Source organism: Ursus americanus, chromosome 6 (genome assembly GCF_024610735.1).
Source record: "Ursus americanus isolate L20-20 chromosome 6, mUrsAme1.1.p, whole genome shotgun sequence".
In the NCBI taxonomy this organism is placed as follows: Eukaryota; Metazoa; Chordata; class Mammalia; order Carnivora; family Ursidae; genus Ursus; species Ursus americanus.
The window spans coordinates 54,247,013-54,265,123 of NC_142132.1; the positions used below are offsets into that span (position 1 = coordinate 54,247,013).

Consider the following 18,111-nt stretch of genomic DNA (forward strand, 5'->3'; position numbering starts at 1 on the left):
AACGTCCAAGGAGACAGTGCTAACCAAATCAGCCCTCAGAGAAGAAGAGCTTCAAAGAGATGAGGCTTCTTCAACCCAAAACAGAATGAACTGGAAATCTTACATATGTAAAATGTGCCTGGGGCGGGGGGGGGGGGGGACAGATCCACTACATACTTACAGAACAGCTCAAGTTAGAGACTGACGATACCAAGTGTTGGTAAAGATGTGGAAGCCCTGGAACCCTCACACCGTTTGGAAAACAGCTTGGCAATTTCTTAAAAAGTTCAACACACACCTAGCGTGTAAGTCACTCTCCTCCTAGGTATCTAGCAAGAGAAATGAAAGCATATGGCCAGGAGTGTCTGGGTGGCTCAGTCGGTTAAGTATCTGCCTTCGGCTCAGGTCGTGATCTCGGGGTCCTGGGATCCAGCCTGGAGTCAGGCTCCCTGCTCAACAGGGAGCCTGTTTCTCCACCCCCCTGCCCCTTCCCCAACTCGCGCTCTCTCCCACTCTCTCAAATAAATAAATATTTTAAAAATAAATAAATAAAACAAAATAAAATAGTTATAAGACCAGATAGACTGAGTGAAAGAATTGGTCATGTATTTATCTACCTAAGAATTAAACAGATTGTATTAAACATTTATGCCGTTAATTTAAGAAAGACAACCCGGTAGAAAAACAAACCCATAAGAGAATAAATCCAAGGGGCCCATAAACATATGAAAAGATGTTCCATCTCAGTGGTAATCGGAAAAGTCATATTAAGATAAAAGTAAGGGGCGCCTGGGTGGCGCAGTCGTTAAGTGTCTGCCTTCGGCTCAGGGCGTGGTCCCGGCGTTCTGGGATCGAGCCCCACATCGGGCTTCTCCGCTGGAAGCCTGCTTCTTCCTCTCCCACTCCCCCTGCTTGTGTTCCCTCTCTCGCTGGCTGTTTCTCTGTCAAATAAATAAATAAAATCTTTAAAAAAAAAAGTAAGACTACTTTTATTTTCCTCATCAGATTGGCAAAAGTTAAAAAGACTGGTGACCTCAAATGTCAGGGTGGGAAGGGGGAAGTGGGTATTGTTATAAACCGTTGGTGTTTAATTCAGCCCAGAAGATGGCCTCACTTAGTTCAAAGAAAGAATGACAAGAATGACAATTATTTTGGGAGAGCGTAGATATGCAGTCCCATGGGCTTTGTGCATGGGTGACATAAGCAGGCGGTAGGAAAAAGAAAGAATCTACTAAGAGAAGGTATGAAGTCAAACTTAAAAGGCCCAGGTCTCAGTAAATCTGTCATATGACTCATAGGAAACAAGCATTTCTTGTGGGTGTCGAGGGGAACCTCTTGAAAGCACGTAGGGGTTTGAAGAGCATCGAGTCTGAGAACCACAAGACTTTGAGGGAGGGTTTTTCAAAGAAATCGTTCTGTCCCCCTCAACCCCTCCACCACCCAACCACAAAGAGCGAAGGCACTCTTCCAGAAGGATTCCAATTCTTGCAAATGTCAAAGAGGATTCTAGTAGCAAAGAGGATCCTGATATTGCTGGCTCCTACACCCACCTCCGAAATGAGCAAGGGCCTGGAATCAGACACTCTCCAGGCCTCGGTGTCCCGATCTATAAAATGGGGGGCATAATACTACCTTGTGGTATTGTCGGAGTGTTGGTTGAGATGAGGATTCTAAACAAAGCCAGATACAGAGGCTGACAAAGTACTTTCATACAGAACATAACAAAATAAACACAGGTTACTGATCTGAGAACCGCTTGGCTGCAGTGTGGACTGAGGGCATAGAAGGATGGAGAAGACAGGCTCTAAGGAAACGTGTGTCTGATGACATTTTAAAGCTAAAAATAATGCAACACACATGGGAAAGCAAGCATTACCATCTTCACAAATCAAGAAGGAAAAGACAAACGTCCCAAAGAAAAAGTCAGCAAAGGACGCACAGACAATTCCTAAAAGAGAAAATACAAATGGCCAATAAACATGAAATAAAGTTCAACCTTACTAACAATTTCAAAGAAATACAAAATTAAACAAGTAGGAGACCCTATTTTGAGCCACGAAATGGCATGAACTTCTTAAAAACGGAGCAGGCCGCGCCGGCAAGGGTGGGCAAGAGCACGCTCACGGCCTGCTCTTCAGGACGGCAGGGAGGACGCTTCTAGAACTCGAACTGGAGGTGCGGCTCAAAACCCTTGAAAATGGGCGTGCCCTTTATTTAGAAATTAATCAGAGGTTTGCACTGCCATATGCACACTTGGGGGCGACCACTCCTTCTGTCCTCCTGTCTTCTCCATCCCTCTATCCACAGGGAACACAGAACAACCGTGCCCTGGCCACAGTCCCCAGGACCAGCGGCCCCTCCCTTGAGACGGGAGGGCAGGGCAATAAAAAACAGATGAAGCTGGAGACAGGGGGTCATGTTCCCCCGAGCAGTGCCAGAGAAGGTTGACCTTCCCCAGGAAGCAGGACAAAGTCGCTGCTCAGAGAGGCCAAGACAAGAGTGAGGGGGTGTCGTTCAGGTCCTCAGAGTGACGGACACCAAGATGGGATTAGATGTATGAGAGATGTATTTGGGGAACCCCCCGTGAAGGATGCAGGGGGAGGCGACAGAAGGCAGGGAGGGCCTTCAGACCATGATGCAAGTCTGATAGTTGGGGAAAGACAGAGAGAAGGAAGGGCCCCCCACGGCCATGTGTCTCCAGGAGCTCTGGGGCCGAGCACAGGGGGAAGAACCAAGGTAGGTGGCCAGCTGGGAGAGACACTGCAATGGGCAGGAACTGCCCAGCTCTGGTGGCCCCTGGAGCTTCCTGTCCCAACGCAGCTCTCTCCTGGGCCGCGCAGAGGCAGGGAAATTTTCTGGAAGCCGGGTTGTCTGCCCTAATCCAACTGCAACAAACTTAAACGCTCTCCAGTCAGCTCCCCCAGGGCTCCAGCCCTTCCCAAGGCTTCTCCCTGGCCTGCCACCCACCACCCCTCACGCCAGGCTGCCCCGCACCTGCGCTGGTCGTTAGAGAAGTCGCATGGCTTTCCTAAGAGAACAGCTGCATGAGACGCTGAGCAGTGCCTTCGTCCCCTCATACTGGCTCCTCCAAGAGAGAAGGGGACTCAGATGGAGCCCTTCCTCCCGGACAGCTGGAGGCACCCCCTGGCCTCCGACTCCCGCCATTACTTGCCTACTGGCTCAAGCTTCCCCGACTTTCAGGGAGCCTCCTCATGTCCCTGTCACTACTTTGGTGACACCCCAGCTGGACTCCTTGGCTCCAGGTTTTAGAATAACCAACTCATGAGAACAAAAACGATTCCCGCAGGAATTCCTGCCGAGTGTAAGGCACGGCCCTGGGCACCCTACATTAGCTCTGACCTTGCCCTACAGAATAAGTATTTTAACCGCCTTTACAGTTGAGGCACTGGAGACTCAGAGACACAAGGTGAGTCACCCACGATCTCCACGGCCAGGGTACGCATGCTGAAACCATGCTTGCTGCCGGAGTAGAGAGGGTGTGTGTCTCAGCTGTGGCCACACAAACGGGCAGGGAATGCCACAGCCAGGGACAGCATAGCCAGGAGAAAGCCCAACTGTCCTGGGCTGCTCTAGGGACACGGGTGCCTTCTCTAGCCAGAGGGTGAGAGTGGGGGTGGGAGCTCATACTGATATGAAGATACTGGTTGAATTTTCGTAACAAGCTGCTGATCATGCCTCGCTTATGGGAATAAAAGATAAATAGCCTTCTGCAAGGTAAAACCAAGGTACAGATCTAACCGTGCTGACTGTGCAAGGGAAGCTGGGGGTCCCCGGGCTGGACGCGGCAGGGAAGATCTGTCAGGCAACATCTGGGCAGGCGCTCCAGTTTTCCAGCTCATCCTAAACTGGTTCTTGGGACGAGCAGAGAAGCCAAAGCCCCTCTGGGGGTCCTTCTTCCGCAGAATAGGGCCAATTCCTGGAGTCTGGTCAAGGCTGGGAGGGTAAGCGGGGTCAGGAAGAACTCAGACCATTTGAACCCCGGGAGTCTTATGGTGAGGTGGCCTGACTCCAGGCCCAGCATGTCCCCGGGCTCCATGCCCCCAGGGTCCATGCCCTCAGTGATTCCTTGTTCTAGAAGCTCCGTCAGAAAGGAGCAATGGAGGCTCCTCCGGGCTGAACTCTGGACCTTGTACCTGACCTCACTGGTCCTGTCTACGGGCAGCCCGCGGCATCCCCGTTCTCGCCATACCCAGTGCGAATGACTCGTTCACTCTTCCCCGAAATACCACAGGCTCTGGAAGGTGGGGCTGTCCCTGTCACAGCCCCGTGTGTGACTACTGAATCACTGCCCACAGCCCACACACAGGCATCTCCAGCTTCCACACTCACCCCTGTATACAGAAGCCAGCTTGTGCTCATTAGCACCCACACATACACCCCGAAGGCAGCCAGGGTCCCAGCGTAGGCCCGTCTGGTCTGAGCACAGGGGCAAACTGCTGTGGCAGGACCCCCGGAAGACCCAGAAGCCTTTAGGACAGAACGCAGGGTAAGGGAGTGGGAGCCAGGCGTATCGAGGCTGCTGGCTGAAGTGCCAGGCCCTTGGGGGGGGGGGCAGTGGGAGGACAGGGTCGCAGCTCAACCGAGTGACCTCGTCGGGCTCCTCGACTGCAAGGAAACGCAGACCCGAGGCCCTGTCCCAAATGACACCTCCCAGCCTGGGCACCTGAGCGGGGGAGAGCCTCCGTGATGTCTAAAGTTCTGGAAGCTGTGGGTAAGTCTCCACATCGATGACCAGACCTGGATAACTGAGGGACTATTCCTGAGCAACCCAAAAGGCCTGGCAGAGACAGTCTGCAAAGTTGGCTAAAACTGACCGCATGTTTCCAGCGCGCCAGGGGCCGTTTGAAGGTTTCCTGTGTCTTCCCTCATTGAACGGTCTTGAGACGCCCTGCACCAGAGGGCACGGAACTGCCAGATGGCCTCCCACAGGCTGGCCAGGCCCAGGGAGCCTGAGGGGACACCCCCGGGGACACACCATCCAGCCCCTCTTACCCCAGGCTGAGATGTGCCCTCACACACGTGTGTGCACACACACACACCACTATGCAGGTGTCTACACTGACATTCAGAAGCCACATGGGGCAGCCTTGGACTCTGCCGCGCTGGGAGATAACCCAGGAGGCCTTCCCTCCCAGGCTGGGAAGATCACCACCCCTAGCCCATGGGGCTCTGGGTTCCATTCTGAACACCCCCAGCTGACCTCGGAAATACAACCCAGAGGGTCTCATTCCCCTAACGCTGGGAGAGCGTGGGGAGGAGCCTGGGGTCTATGCCCTCTGCCTCACTCTCCTCACTACTTTGCACGCCAACCTCTCAATGCCGTTGTGTCCAAGTATTTGGGGGCCGGAAGGGGCCAAGCAAATCCCGCAGGAGTGAGAGGAGGGAGTAGAGGCTGAGGTCTGCCCTCCATCATAGCCCCTGAGATTCCATTTTGCTCCATGTTCCTGAACACAACAGTCCTTCACACTTTAGCATGAATTCACCTATTATGTGGCTTTCTTCAAGGAGGGGCTCAGCATGACAGCCCTGGGCACCCAGAGTGAGACGGCCATGCATGAAGGATGTGAGGGAAGGAGGAGAGGGATGTCTGGAAAAACCTACCTTCTCTGAGAATCGGTGCTTTCAACTCCCCTTACCCACCCACCATTACTCTGAAGGAGCCAGGACCACAGCTCACATCAGTTCTAGAACATACTACAGACGTCAGCAGGCAGACACACTTCACATTTAGCCATTTTTAATGCTCAAAAGCTCTGTACAAAAAAAAAAATCACAAATGAGTCCTCACAACACCCCTGTGAGGTAGGTAGGCAAGTATTATTCTCCCATTTTACAAATGGGGAAACTGAGGCAGAGAGGCGAAGTGACCAGCCCATGGTCCCAGCACAGCTGAAAGTCGGGCCAACTGTGAAAGCACAGAGGATCCCTCCCAGTTCAGCCTGATCTGTGACCCCTCATGTAGACCTTGTCTGCAAAGAAATGAAAACTTTTTAACACATGCAAAAATAAAAATAAAAACAAATCCAAAAACGTAGTGAACAGACATACAGTAGTTTTGCAGAAGATTTCAGCCAAGATGGCCAAACAGTTTCCACCACTAAGTAGATGTGAGCAACTCTGGCCTCTTCTCCCATGACCAGAGACGGGTCCACTGTTTTTCTGCACAAGTACATGCATCCAGCCAGGGAGGGCTCCCAGGCCGCCACGAGCCAGGTCCAGGGGGCAGCCTCTGTACCGGCCAGCCCCAGGGCTTTGGTGGACAGGGGTCCCTACAGAAAGAGCCACACGACTCACCTCCACAGGGCCGACCACTCTCCGCAGCTTTCCCACTGTGGGGACAGAGCTGCTCCCGAGGCCTCCCCCTTGATAACCCTTGGCCCCTCTGCTCCCTCTGGAGGGAAGCTCAGGGGTCCTCAGCCAGGATGGCCTAGAACTCCCTTTAGCCCACTCGCATGCTCTGCTCTTCACTCAGGGTCGCCCAGCCGTCCTCAGGTCTCCTGCTGCAATGGATGGGGACCTGGGGCCATCCAGGCGGCCAGGGTAGGGAAGAAGTGTAGAAGGACCCGCTGCTGGGAGCCTGGGCTTCCTCAGCACTGCCCGCCCTGGCTCCCTGGGAAATGGAGCAGGCCTCTTCCATAGGGCTGCAACCACCTTCTAGAAGCTCCTTCCTCCTGAGAGGGACTCCTCCCTTCTAGCTCCTCTGGGACCTCTGCAGTCCTGCCAGCCCCAGGGGAGGGGGAGGGGGAAGGAAGGAGAGGCAGAGCCTCCGCCAGACCCAGCAGGCCATGCACTTGTACTTCTTGGGGTTGGAGATGCGGCATGAGAGGCAAAGGAACTGGGTGAAGCTGCCGTTGAGGTGACAAATCCACAAGAGCCCTGTCCTCTTCCCAGGGACCAGGGGCAGCAAAAGGGGAGAGGCCAAGCAGGGAGGGGAGTAAGAGAAAGCAAGAGAGGGAAACCAGCTCTGCACCCAGGCTGTCAGGACCGCTGTGAGGTGGGAGAGGATGGCACGCACTGGCCGTGGCCAGTAGCTTTGCTTGGCCGCTTGGGGGCTGAGCTCCTGGGAAGCCGTCTGCAGTTTGCAAGGCACACACGGGGCCTTCCTGGAGGTCTAGAGGCACCTAGAGGTGCCTGTCGTTCATAAGTATAACTGTGCACTACTTGTCCTATAAAAAGCTCTTTTTTAAAAAGGGTCCCAACCCCGCCCCAGTCTCTCCGGGAAACTGGGGCATGGGCTCCTCGGGACCACTCCTCGTGAAGAGCACCTGAAGAACCCCCAGCCTGCATGGGGCCCCGTAGGAGGGGGTGGACAGGGGCGGGGTGTGGGGGGAGCACATCCTACAGGAAGTCCCCAGAGGCGGAGGGCTCGGGGCAGCAGCTCTGCTCCTGCCACCGGCAGCGCAGCCTGGAGAAGGGCTGGTCCCTCGTGCTCTCGAGCTCGGGGAAGCCCAGCTGGTTGAGGATCTCATAGACTCCGGCCTTCGATGCCACCTGGGGAAGACAGCGGAGCTGGGGGCAGTAGTCCCAGGGAGGGAGGGTGTCATCAGGTCACCCGCCCCCTGCCATGTCACCCCGCCCCCCTCCCCTCAGCCGGGCTCCAGCACACACAGTGGGCCTGGCGCCCAGCACTGCCCTCCACCAGCTCAGCAACCTCAGCAAGTCTGCGCTTTCACCACCACGAGCTTCAGCGTCCTTATCCCTGGGACACAGTCTCTACCTCCCAGGACGATGCCGGGGGTTCCAGAAGCACAGAAAGCACCCAGCAGATAGTAAGGAAGAGGACCGCGGCACAGGAAGCCAAGTACCCCAGGGCCCACGCAGCCCTGATGTTCCCACTGAGACTCTTGGGGTCACGGGCCCGGCAGCTCTGGGCCTTATAGCCGGACCCCCACGGAGGGCTAGAGAAGGCAGCGTGGGTGCGGGAGCCAGCGAGAGTCCTGTGGCTATGGGTTCCAGCCGTGGACCAGGCAGGCCTACCACAGGCCTCCCTCAGGTGGGCAGGCAGGGGCCTCCCTGGACATGCTCCACGCAGCCCTGTGGCCCAGGGGCCCAGGGCCTGGGAGATGCCGCCCATTCAACAACCAGCTCCCTTCTCTCCCCCTATCCTAGGAGATGGGGAGGATGCAGGCTCCGCTCAGACCAGAGGTCCCGAGGCAACCTTCACCCCCACCTTCCATGCATCCCCAGGAGGAAGGGACTGAGGGCCCCTGAGGCTGGAGCCCACACTCCTGACTGGACCAGCTCTCTCCTTCCAGGACAACCCCCAACACGCACCACCTAGGTTCAGCTCGGGAGGGGATCAAGCTCCAGCCCAGCCCCTGGTTCCCCCAATGTCCACTCTCCAAGCAGAACCCAAGTGTCCTAGGTCCCCCACGACGTCCATCGCACCCAGGGGTCCAAAGAGGAAGCCAAGCCTAGGCCTGCTCAAGAGGATGGCCCCAATGTGGCCTTGGGTCCCCTGACTCAACACTCATCCTCGCGAGGACCGCCCTTAAGGCTGTCTTCAGCACAAGCACCCAGCAGCCACGAGGCTCTGCAGCGGCCCCCCTGCCTCTACTCCCTGGCAGCTCTGACCCCACCTGCACACCTGCCTAAGCCCCAGTGCCCTTCCTGCACCCACTCTGGCTGGGGTCAGCAGTCCTACTCTCCAGCCCACCTGCCCCATGGGAGCTAAGTCCAGCCTCGAGTCTAGATGAGAACCGTCAGGACAGGCTGGCAAGGCCAGGAGAGGCCAGTATCCCAGTGGAGGGGTGATCATAGGCCACGTTGCCAAGGGGGGAAGGCCTCTCTCCTGACCTAGAAGTGCCAAGGCAGCAGCTCTGCTCTGCCCCTAAAACCAGCCAAGCTGGAGGAAGAACTAGAGGAACCAGGAGGCCAAGCAGAGACAAGGACAGTGGAGGTGGAGTGAGAGGGCGGCATCTTAGGCCAGACATGGTGGGCTCTGGAGCCAACCACCCAGCTCCGCTGACCGTGAACAAGTTCTCCCCGACAGGAGAGTAACAGCCATCATGTACGGCAGACCGGACCCACGGCCCAGCACACGACACCGGGTTTATCTCGTGGATCCCCACCACGACGTTCTCAGGAGCAGGGACGGCGTCAAGACGATCTCCGCCATCGTGCTGAGGACAGCTAGAGGGAAGGGTCCACCTGTCCCAGGTCATGGCTGGAAGGTGGCAGGGGCCAGGCCACCACACTGTCTTGCCCCACGCGGGCACAGGGGAGGGCCGAACACGAGCATGGGCACGAAGCATCCAGGTCGGCTCAGCCCTGGGGTTGCCCAGAGCAGGGCCCAGCCTGGCACACGGCCCTGCGCTGCTCCCCGCACCCCTCCTCTCCCTTCTCATTGATTCACGCCTCCAACTTCTCCCAGCGGCTGGCCACGTGCAGACGCCGGACAGGACACCCAACACTGAACGAGACACAATCCCGTTCGTGGAAGCTTCCCGTAGAGCCACACGACAGCCCTGCCCACGGGGGAGCCGCGCGGGGTGGCCTCTCACCTGCCGCATCCAGGAGCTGAAGGGCCGCTGCCAGGATTCAGCGCTCTGCAGGTGGAGGTAGGCGTTGAAGAGCACCAGGTACACGTAGCGCTCCAGGTACTGCAGGCTCCGCAGCCGCAGCCTCGCCGCCTCCTGCGCCCGTTTGGCCGCTTTCGCCTGGAGGATGAGGGCACGGGCTGGGGGTCGGTGCGGGGTCTGTCCCCCCCACACGCACGGACACACCACACGATGGACACAGAGACACACGCACAGCACCAGGGCTGGGACAGGAGCCAGGGATTCGAGAAGGCATGGCCGCGGCTCAGGTTACAGGGGAGGCCAAGCCATCGGGGCTCTGACTGCGGACACAGCACGGCCTCCCCTCGGCCACCACGGCCGGGGCTCTGCGGCCTCCAGAGGCTCACAGGCAGGTGATAGCCCCTCTTCCTGGGAGGGGGACCCCCATCTTGGCCTCTGACCCCAACTGGTCCTTAACGGACTTCCTTACCCATTTCTCATATGGCTCAGGATCAGGGGCAGAAGGGGGTGAATGCAGCCCTCCAGCTCCAGCCCAGGCCCCACCTTCCCCAAGGCTGGAATAGTTCCTAGAAAGGCCGCCAGGGCTGGGGCACAACACAAAACACAGCGGCTGAGGGAAGAAGGAGGTGTGCTGGCTCGGGGGGCATCGGTGTTTTTAACAAGCCATCCTGAGTGCCTTCTAGAATGGCACCGGGCAACGTGCTGGGGAGAGAAGGGATCGCACATGACCGGAGACAGGCTTCCCAGAGAGCGTGGGACATGGCTGGGCCTGCGTGCCAGCGGGGCTCGGCGTGGAGAGAGCAAGCAGCCCGTGGGGCGGCACAGAGGCTGAGGACGGTGCCCAGCAGGTGGGGACCCAGGCTGGCAGCCAACTGTGGAAGCCCACCCCCTCCTCTAGCCCAGCCTGCCACCCTGGCACGTGCATGCCGGGGCCCCAGCCCAGACCCCTCAGAGCAGAGCCTGCAAGGCACGGGCCCACGCGTCAGGGGCCTGAGACGCTCCCCGGGGACTCTGCAGCCAGGGTGAAGTCTTTAGCTCTGGGGGGTCACTGAAGGCATAGGGGTGGAGTGACCTCCGAACAGAAGACTCACAGGGGGCTAATGCTCAGGACGAAAGGGACTTAGAGGGCGTCCTCTTGAAGCTTTCTCAGGGTGCGCATCGGTGGGCACCCCAAGGCACACAGGGTCAGCTTCCCTGCGGCACGATGCCACCATGCCTGAGTTGTTCCTGTGACCCACCACAGACGTGCAGGCCGCCCTGGAGGGGGAGCCCAGGAGAGGGAAGGCCACACCTCACCCCACACCCTCCAGGCCTCCATCCACAGCAGCTCTCTGCTCCAGGAAGAAGACTCGCCCAGGGGCTGTGCCCTCAGGCGCCGGGAGCATCCTCGGAGGGCACAGCCGCCCCGCGGCCCGGACACCAGGAAGGGCGGCCTCCCCACAGCTGGGCCACCAGCTCGGCACACCTCAGCCCAGTGCATCTTCTCTGCGCCACTGCGAGAAGGCCCCAGGGCGGGACCCCTGCCCCCCACGTAACATGACCCACAGCCCCAAGAACCAGGAGCTGGAGTGGGGCTGTCTGCAGGGCGTGTGGTCCCCCACCTCTCACGTCTGCCTCAGGTAGTAGCCTTCCCGGGGCCGAGTGAGCGCGTAGTCGGGAGCAGCTCTGGGGCGCTGGGGGTGGGGCAGGGCTGGAAGGTGGCACCGGATGGGGCCCCGGATGGGCGAGGGGCCCACGGCCACTGTTCTGACTCCCTGCGAGACACGGCTCTAGGCCCAGTCCTGCCATTTAAACTCCCAGCTCCCATGTTCCTGGAGGTAGGATTGCTCAGGTAGGAAGGTAGGAGGAAGCCCCCGTACACCATGGACGGCCGCAGCAGCCAGGGACCAGGACAGAGCCGCAGCACAGAGGACGCGCCCCACCCGCAGCAACCCGCACGGGCCGGACAGCCAGCAGGGCAGCCAGAGCGCGGGGTCAGGGGATCGAGACGGTAGGGAGTCGGGCCAGTGAGGGTGTCAGAGAGGCCGGAGTATCTGAGGTGGGGGGGGGGGGGGAAGAATGGTGCCCTGAGAAGGGGAGGAAGGGGTCAGAGCGTGAGGTGTATCCAAGGTAGACTGACGGGGAGGGGGCGCAGAGGAGGAGGCAAGGGGGGAGACCAGGGCCCAGAATAGGGTGTGGAAGGCCAGCCAGGCCCTGATCCTACAGGCCAAGGGGCCAGTGAGGGCTTCTGGCAGGAGGTGAGGGTGGAAACGGCCCCAGGGCTGCTGCAGGAGCAGGGTAGGCAGGGAGCCTCTTGTTTTAAGGATCAACCAAGCAGGTGCTCAAAAAAAAATAAAAAATGCAATTTTGTTTTAGAAATTAGAGGACCAAAAAAAAAAAAAAAAAAAAAAAGATTTCACCTGGAGACAAAGTATGGCCAATACACCACCACCCCACTCTCCCTAAGGAGGGTCATTCCATGCTGCCCTGCACGGGGCACTCCCCACCCCATCCCTCCTGCTGCCTTCCCCATCTCCATCCCTGGAGCTGATTGGACATTTTCATAGAAAGGGGGAGAGAAAATCATCACAGTTCCACCAGACAAGAACAATTTTAAACTACTTTGAATTAGAGAGCGCTCAAGAAATACCCTGTGGGCATGAAAAGCCCTCGGCTCTGGGGCTGGCCCTCAGCCCTATCCTCTCCAAGCCCCCACTCCCATGGGGACAGGGGCCTGCTGCTCCCAGAGACACCAGAGAGGACTGCGTCTGAGCAATATTCAGGGTGGACAGGCTGAGGGATTCCTTCCGAGCCCCACTGGCAAGGTAGCGTAGAATTAGCTCTAAATTCGGACCGCAAGTTAAGGTGACACCTGACACCCTCCAGAAGGTTCCGTGGGCACATTCTGTGCGATCATAGTCTGTGATTTGAGACAATGACCCATCTTTCTATCAAGGCCCCAGTTTCCTTAAAATCACCCTATGTGGGCACTGTCTGGGGAGGAGGTGAGGGCAGCCTCCTCCTGTTGATAAAAATAGTGGAGCTGTTTTTAAATGGCCTGGCAGGCCAGGCTGTCATTAGCTAAGGTGGAGCTGGACAAGGCTTCCTCATCCATTGGGACTGCGCCCTAAAATAGAAGGGGCCTAGGAACGGTGGCCAGGGTGCTGGGCATTTCGGCTCTCTGAGGCCTGCGGTCGGCCAGTGTCCACGTGGGCCCAGCACTGCCAGCGATGGCTCTCTGGAAGCTTTGCCCTTTCCTGGGCCACATGGAGGAGACCCACTGAGGCAGGGCTGATGCGCCTCCCCAGGTGTGTCTGGGGTCTCCCATCTGCACCTGCCAGGCTGAGCGTGTCACACCCAGAGCTGAGTGTTAGATCCTAAAACATCTCCGAGAGGGGCACCCATTTTGCAGATGGGGCTGGACAAGGCTGAGTAACTGCCCAATGTCAGAGTTCCCAGCTGGGACACATATTCCAAACACCAAACTCTAACTGCCTTGGGCTCTTTCGCCATCATCAAGCTCAAACACCCCCTGCCTCACCCCTGCCTCTATACCTTAACCCCCCACCTTCCTCCTGCCTGGAAAGGCCCTGCTTCACTCATCCCTCCAGCTCCTCTGCTCCCCAAGGAACGATCAGTCTGGAAAACAAGCCTGGGGGCGGGCACCAGATTATAAGGAGGTTTACATCTTCCCTGCTCCCCACCACCCTGAACGTCGATGTCACTGGGCATCCAGCAGGTACCGGCCGGAGGATGAGCACCGACTCCCCAGACCAGCTCAGCCGGTCTCATGCCTCCAATGCCATCAGGAATCTAGAGTCCAGACAGGACACTGGGGACCCCACGTGCACGCCCCCACCCCCAGGAATCCAGACTCCATGCTGAATAGAGCTCCAAGCATGCTGCCATGCTTGAGGACTCCAGGTAGGTATCGATCCAGCTTTCCAAACTCACAAAGCAGGGCCCAGGCGAACCTCCTGAACAACCTCAAAACCCGGTGGTCCACATGTGTGCCCCTCTTAGTGTCCATCCGTCCTGCTGCTCAGGCCAAAACCTGGCGTCCCTCCCTAACTTCGCCCCTTCTCAGCCCCACACCCAAGCAGTCAGGGCATCTCGTCCACGACTCCAAACACTCCCAGCTGTTGCTCGCCTCTTACCCCCTCAGGCCAAGTCGCCTCACCTCAGTGACAGCGCCTGGCTGGCCTCCCTGGCCCCCCTCACCGCACTCCTGCAGCCTATTCCCAGCAGAACCCCAGAGTGAGCCTGTCAGAACCTTAAGTTGGCTCCTCTGCTCAACCCACTGTACAGACCCTCACTGGCACTCAGAGTAGAAGCTGACATCTGTGTAATCATCCCAGTAATCCCGGAGCAGGCCCCATCCCCCTGCCCCCTGCCCCTGTAACCTCTGACCTCCTCTCCTGCCCCTCAAACATACCAGCAAGCCCTCACCTCAGGGCCTTTGCACTTGCCGTATCCCTCGGTCTGGATGTCAGCATGGCTCCCCCACTCACCCACTCAGGTCTGTATTTAAATGCCACCTGTTCATCAAGCCCCTTCCTGACCCAGACCCCATGTAAACCTGAAACCCCTGACCCCCACAGACGGATCACGACCTGACACGTGACTTTCCCTTGCATCTTGTTCCTTCTGTGTCTCCCTCCCTGGAGTAGCGGGTTCCACAAGGGCAGGAAGTTCCCTGTGCTGTTCATGAGGCATCTTCAGAACCAGCCCAGTGCCTGGCCCCCAGGAGGCGTACAAGAAACGTCTGCCGAATTGGGGACTTACGGATACTTCCACCTCCCATTTTTATTAAGCCCTGCCTCATGGACTGCCTGGGGTTACCTACATCAACCCTTCTGCTTACCAGAAGGGGAGACCGAGGTCAAAGAGGTGAACTGACATGCCGGAGTCACATGGAGAGCTGGACGCAGCCCAGGCCGTGGGCAAACAGAGCCCAAGAAGAGAAACAAGAAGAGCCAGGGAGGCCAGGTTCAGGGCCCGAGCCAATCCAAGCCGGACAACACCCCCATTATTGGAGTCTGCCTGCTGCCCTTTCCCTGACCCACTCAACAGGAATGAGCATGGATGGCCTGGGGTCTCTGCCGTCCAGCTGGGCAGGCAGCTGACAGCCCTCAAAGATGGCTGGTCTCTAAGGGCGAGGTCCCAGAGCGCCGACCCCACCATCCTTCTCAAAGTTCAGTGCCACCCACCCCTCGTCAGACATTGGCCCCAAGCACTCAGTGCCAGCCACTTCCAGGGGCTTTCTATGAATCCATGCAAACTCCGTCCTCAGGCCTGTCCTCAGGCTTGTCCTCAAGCACAAGGAAGCTTTCTGTACCTAGTCCCCAGAAGAGAGAAAATGCCCCTTGGCCCATAGACAAGTAGCCGGTTTTCCAAAGAAAACATTTTTTTAAGACTTTATTTATTTAAGAGAGAGAGAAAGCACAAGCAGGGGGAGAAGCAGAGGAAGAAGCGGGCTCCCCACTGAGCAGAGAGCCTGACACAGGCCCGATCCCAGGACCCTGGGATCATGACCTGAGCCGACGGCAGACGCTTAACTGTCTGAGCCACTCAGGCGCCCCCAAAGAACACATTTTATTCAGTACTTTCAACGCAGGAAAGGACTAAACTTGGCACCATGGGCTTCTCTGTGTGCCATTCATTCCAGAAACATCATTTACCCCTAGGCCTGGCTCTGGGATTCGGTACCAAGACACGGTCCTCAGGAGCCCACTGCCTTGCACATAAGCTAGCAAGTTGGCCAGGTTTCCCAGCCCCCCTGCCCACCGCACCCTACACACCCCACTCCCACTTCACCTTGTACCCAGGCTGTGCTCACCGCCACCCTTCCAGGCAGGTGGAGAAGCAACCATGACCCCAGGTGACAGATGGGAAAGGAGAGGCCCAGGCAGGCCAAAGCAATTCACCCAGGGTTGTGCGGGAAGTTCCTAGCAGAGCCCTGGCTAGAACTCCGGGGTTTCCAGCTCAGACCCTGGGCATTTTTGGGAGGCTGGAGAAGAGCGCCCTCTCCTGGCAGACCAACAATGTGGACAAAAACCAAAAAGGTATAAGGAAGGGTAGCGGTTAGTTTTCCTATTTAATCAAATGATGACTTATTCAACCTTCCACCCATTCGTCTGCTCACTAGACAGATGTCTGTGGAGCCCTACTTGTGCAAGGCAAGGTCTGGGAGTCAGCGTTTCAGAGATGAGCTCTGGCCCAGTGTGGAGACATGAGCAGCAGAATCACACCCCCCCCCCGTGACAACCACAAGCTAACAGTGTCAGCAGCGAGCACAAGGGCAGGCTCTCCTTGATGGGGCGTGTACAGGCTGAGATCGAGACCCCTCTGGAACCACTGAAAGTTCCAAGCCTGATGGTGCATGCACACTTAGGACAAGCCCCGCTCACGGAGGTGCTCAGGGCACGTTTGCTGCAGGGTAAAGCAGGAAGTCCCCCTGGAGGGCGGAGACTGCTCCGGCTCAGCCACACGGTGGGAAGGAGGGGAAAGCAAGAGAGGCCGCAGCTGCTGAGAACATGTGCCCTACACATACACACACATATGTACGCACGTGCATGTGTGCAACACACGCGCACACACGCACACACATGCATGTGCGCAAACACATATACATGCATACAACACACAGGCATGCACAGGACACACACATGCACACGCATGCATGTGCACAAACCCATACACATGCATACAACACACACATGCATGCGCACGACACACACAACACACGCATGCACACACATGCACACACATGCATGTGCACAAACACATATGCATGCATACAACACACAGGCATGCACAGGACACACGCATGCACACACATGCATGCACACAACACACATGCATGTGCACAAACCCATACACATGCATACAACACACGCATGCACGCACATGCATGTGCACAACACACACATGCACACAACACATACACGCACACATGCGTGTGCAGAACACATGCACACAACAGACACATGCATGTGCACACATGCACACACCTGCATGCGCACACCACACATGCATGTCACAATACACGCGTGCACACAACACACACATGCATGTACACAACACATACACTGTGCGAGCAGCCGCTCATCCACCCACCGGCTCTATCTTGGGCTGGGTATGAAAGAGCCTCGGGAAGCAGCCCTTTCCTTCCATTGTATTTTATGTGACAGCTCGCAGCATTCCAGGGCTGCTCTAATTGCACAGCCTGGGCCCTGGAGACACATTACCTACTGCAATGAGGTCTCCAGGGAACGACTGTGGCCAAGCCAGAGTCATGGAGAGATGGAGAAGGACCCCACCTGGGGCTCAGAGCCGGAGCTGTCTCACTCTGTATTTTTCTGAAGATAATACCCTTAGTCTTTGGGGGCACCGAGCTGAACCTCTGACCTTTTGGCAACTCTGCACCAACCCAGGGCAGCCCGTGCGGTAGGGCCTGGTGGCTTCCTCACCTGCCCCTTCCTTTTTCCACCACAACAAAACTGGGTCATGGCCATCGGGGAGGAAAGGAACACAGGCCGAGGAGTTGGGAGATAGGTTCTGGTCCTGCCTCAAGCTGATCACCGTGTCATTAGGCCTCAGTGTCTTCCTCAGTAAAATGGCCTCGTAAAACCTACCATCCCCTCCTTACCAGCTGCTCTGAGGACCAAAGGAGACAAAAGAGTAAGGTCTTAGAAAACTCAAAAAGCACTGCTCAGTTAGAGATTTATAGACGAAATCTCAATTCGAGACCAAATGACATTTTATTTCTCTCTGTGTGGCTACTTTTATCTCAGTTTTTCTTCAAACTCTTTCTGAAGGGACAGACGGGTAGACACACAAGACTTTTAAACACAGAACACTAAGAATTAACATCACCAGCCAAGGCTAAGGAAAAGGCCCCTGGCATTAATGATTCTAGCAGGACTTCCTCCAAGAGCCCTGACCTTGGTTTCTGTCACAGACATTTTTCCCTTTGCAGACCCAGCAGGAAACAACTAATTCACCAGATGGTGTCCCCGTGGGCTGGTGGCCATCCCGGATTCTCCTCAGCCTGGGGCCCAGCCTTCTCTTCAGCCTGGGACCCAGCCTTGTCACCTCTATCACAACCTCACAGAGTGGCTTAGTTCAAAGAGCTTTCTCTTTCCTTTTGCCTTTTGCGGTGGTTTTTAAAATGCCCTGAGCATTCTGGCCCCTCACATACGCAGGGTTGGTCAGGCCCCCGCTCAGTCTCACTGACGCTCTAGAGAGCGGAGGACACAGCGCTGGGCTGCAACCCGCAGAGGCCAGGGAGCCTGGGTCAGGCCCAGGCAGAGAGGGGGGCCAAGGCAGCCGTACCGGGGAAGGCCTGTCTCTGTGGAGAATGTGCGTGCGGCTTTGGTCCCATCCCCCCTGTGCCTGTGGCCCGAGTCTGCAACGTGCTCCTGTCCTCTGGCCTTCTCAGGCTGGGAACACAAGCCACGGATCATGGCTTCTAGTTCTGATGTTCGCCCCCAGCAGCAGGGCTTGAGGTGGGAGGGAGGTGAACCTGCCTCCTCCAACCCAGGCAGCAGGGCGGCCTGGCGGAGAGGCCCGATCTGGTCTGGGACTGAGGTCTCGCTCTCCTCCTGCC

General features: G+C 57.2%; 1 protein-coding gene across 4 annotated transcripts in view; it reads right to left on the minus strand.

Moving 5' to 3' along the window:
• Positions 1–564: 564 nt before the first annotated feature.
• The window catches only part of PALD1 (phosphatase domain containing paladin 1), a 94,637-nt gene continuing 77,090 nt past the window's right edge, over positions 565–18,111 (minus strand). For 3 of the 4 annotated variants that reach the window (XM_045783373.2, XM_045783371.2, XM_045783372.2), the window contains exons 19-20: positions 9,504–9,659; positions 7,191–7,491 (exon numbers count right to left, since the gene is read on the minus strand). In XM_045783373.2, the coding sequence (XP_045639329.2) occupies positions 7,339–7,491; positions 9,504–9,659 (309 nt within the window). In that variant the 3' untranslated portion in view covers positions 7,191–7,338. Of the gene's footprint in view, positions 921–7,190; positions 7,492–9,503; positions 9,660–18,111 lie in introns of those variants that run through there. The other variant, XM_087863055.1, reaches the window with a different exon arrangement.